The 1946-nt window shown below is 40.9% G+C and overlaps 1 protein-coding gene across 1 annotated transcript in view; it reads left to right on the forward strand.

Annotated features, from left to right (window-relative positions):
- PCF11 (PCF11 cleavage and polyadenylation factor subunit) overlaps positions 1–1014 on the forward strand; it is a 31362-nt gene extending 30348 nt beyond the window's left edge. The window contains exon 18 of the mRNA XM_018555785.1: positions 278–1014. Within this exon, the coding sequence (XP_018411287.1) occupies positions 278–487 (210 nt within the window). The 3' untranslated portion in view covers positions 488–1014. The remainder of the gene's footprint in view (positions 1–277) is intronic.
- The last annotated feature ends 932 nt before the right edge of the window (positions 1015–1946 follow it).

Consider the following 1946-nt stretch of genomic DNA (forward strand, 5'->3'; position numbering starts at 1 on the left):
GTCGAGAGTTAGAAGTAATTCTCCATCTTTGTTGTTGTACACATACACCGCCCTGGCAGAGTGTGTGTGTGTGTGTGTGTGTGTGTGTGTGTGTGTGTGTGTGTTCTGTCATTAGTAAATAGAAATGTAAATTTGCTGGACTTGGTGTCGCACTATAAAGGACAGCAGGAGAAAGGGAGAAGGGTAATATGTGCAAACTTGCCTGGATATGTGTATGCTGTTTAACACTTTTTTTATTACTGCTCCTGTAAGATTTCTCATTTTCTTTTCCATTCAGACTTCTTCCTTCTTGGACTCCACACCGTCCCCCAGTAAAGCACTCTTGGAAAATCCATTGAGTGCCATGTTAAGTCTGGTTAAGGAGGAGGCATCAGACACTACCGACATTGCAGTCAAGGAAGAGCCTACAGAGAACAGACCCTGTAGTAGGGGCGAAAGCATACCTCTGTTAGCAGAGATCAAGTCTGAGCCCGCCGATCCGGAGTAGACGCTGCTACAATAAGACGACTTCTGTTTGTAGTTTAGAAATTTCTATTGAGCTGGGGGCGGGGCCTCCGGTTTTCCTTCGTTACTGAATACATTTTTGTATTTGTATTTTTTTCTTATACCAACACAGTTTCATGTGTAATTTCTCTGGACGTGTCAGATAGCAGAATGGACTTGTATTTGTAAAATTTCCTCCTGACTGTAAATTATAAATAAAAATATTTTTGCTATAACCGGAGTGTGATGTTTGCACACCATACAGAGGCTTAAGAATAAAGTGCTTTACTTTTGGTTGACGATGTATCTTTGTGGAAACATTTTTATGGGTTTGACAACAAAGAGATTGCGTGCTGTTTTTTTTTGTGTTTTCCTAGATTACATGTCGGACTAACAACCGGTTGGTTTAAAGTATTCTTTTTTAAATACAGTTTATAAATATTCACTAATCTGGAATCCAGGTAAATGACAAATGGAAGCGTGTCAAAACTCGGAGGAGACCTTTAAGTTTAATACGCGTGTATATATTCCATAAAAAGCTTCTACATCCAAGGTTCAGGACGAGTGACTGAAGGACTTTCTTTCCCATGTGGGGTATTTTTTTTTTTTTCTCCCAGTGTTCTACTTTAAGTGCGTTAGATGCAAAGTATAAAACTGTATTAAGATTAATAAAACACATTGAACTGAACTAAGTTTTTGTATCGCTTTTTATTTTCAGTGTTTGGAGTTGCTGTTGTGAAGATTTAATATTAGAGCTGCACCGAAATAAAATTTCAAAAACGAAACCGAAATAGGTCAGGCCGAAACCAAAAATGTTTTAAAAAAAAAATATTTTATTTTTTATAAACTTTCTATTTGTTACTTTACTTTTAGGGGCTTCGGGGGAAATATTGGGGGTCTAAACAGACCCCTGATATTTCCCTTTTAAATAGAAAAAGGGATTGAGAACACAGAGTCCTCAATCTCTTTTTCTGCAGCCTCTGTCATAAATGAACAGGAATCCTCTATACTGAGTGTTCCTGTTCATTCATAACATGAGGACAGAGTGTGTTTACTATATCCACAATCATGAATGAACAGGAGGTGATGTAGATAACTTCCCATTCATTCATAACTGAGGATATAGTAACCATACTCAATTATTTACAAACACTCTCCATCTTGACAGCTGTCGCAAGAGGCGGAGCGGGGAGGAGAGCTCAGCCTCCTGTGACAGCGCTGGCTGTCTCTGCCCACACACCGCTCTGCCAATCTGTGACAGAAGGCTGAGCGGTGCAGGGAGGAGAGACGCCGGCCTCTCAGCGCTCTCCTGTGCAGCGTTGGCAGTCTGTGACACTTTCCTCCCTGCTGGGACACCGAGCATCACCCAGTGGGGAGGAGAGAGAGAGAAAGGATGCACCACTGTATTGGCCACAAAATGGCACTTTCGGCATTATGCCAAAAAGTGCCAGTTTCAGCCGATA

Source organism: Nanorana parkeri, unplaced genomic scaffold, assembly GCF_000935625.1.
Source record: "Nanorana parkeri isolate BGI_ZX_2015 unplaced genomic scaffold, ASM93562v1 scaffold214, whole genome shotgun sequence".
Classification (NCBI taxonomy): Eukaryota; Metazoa; Chordata; class Amphibia; order Anura; family Dicroglossidae; genus Nanorana; species Nanorana parkeri.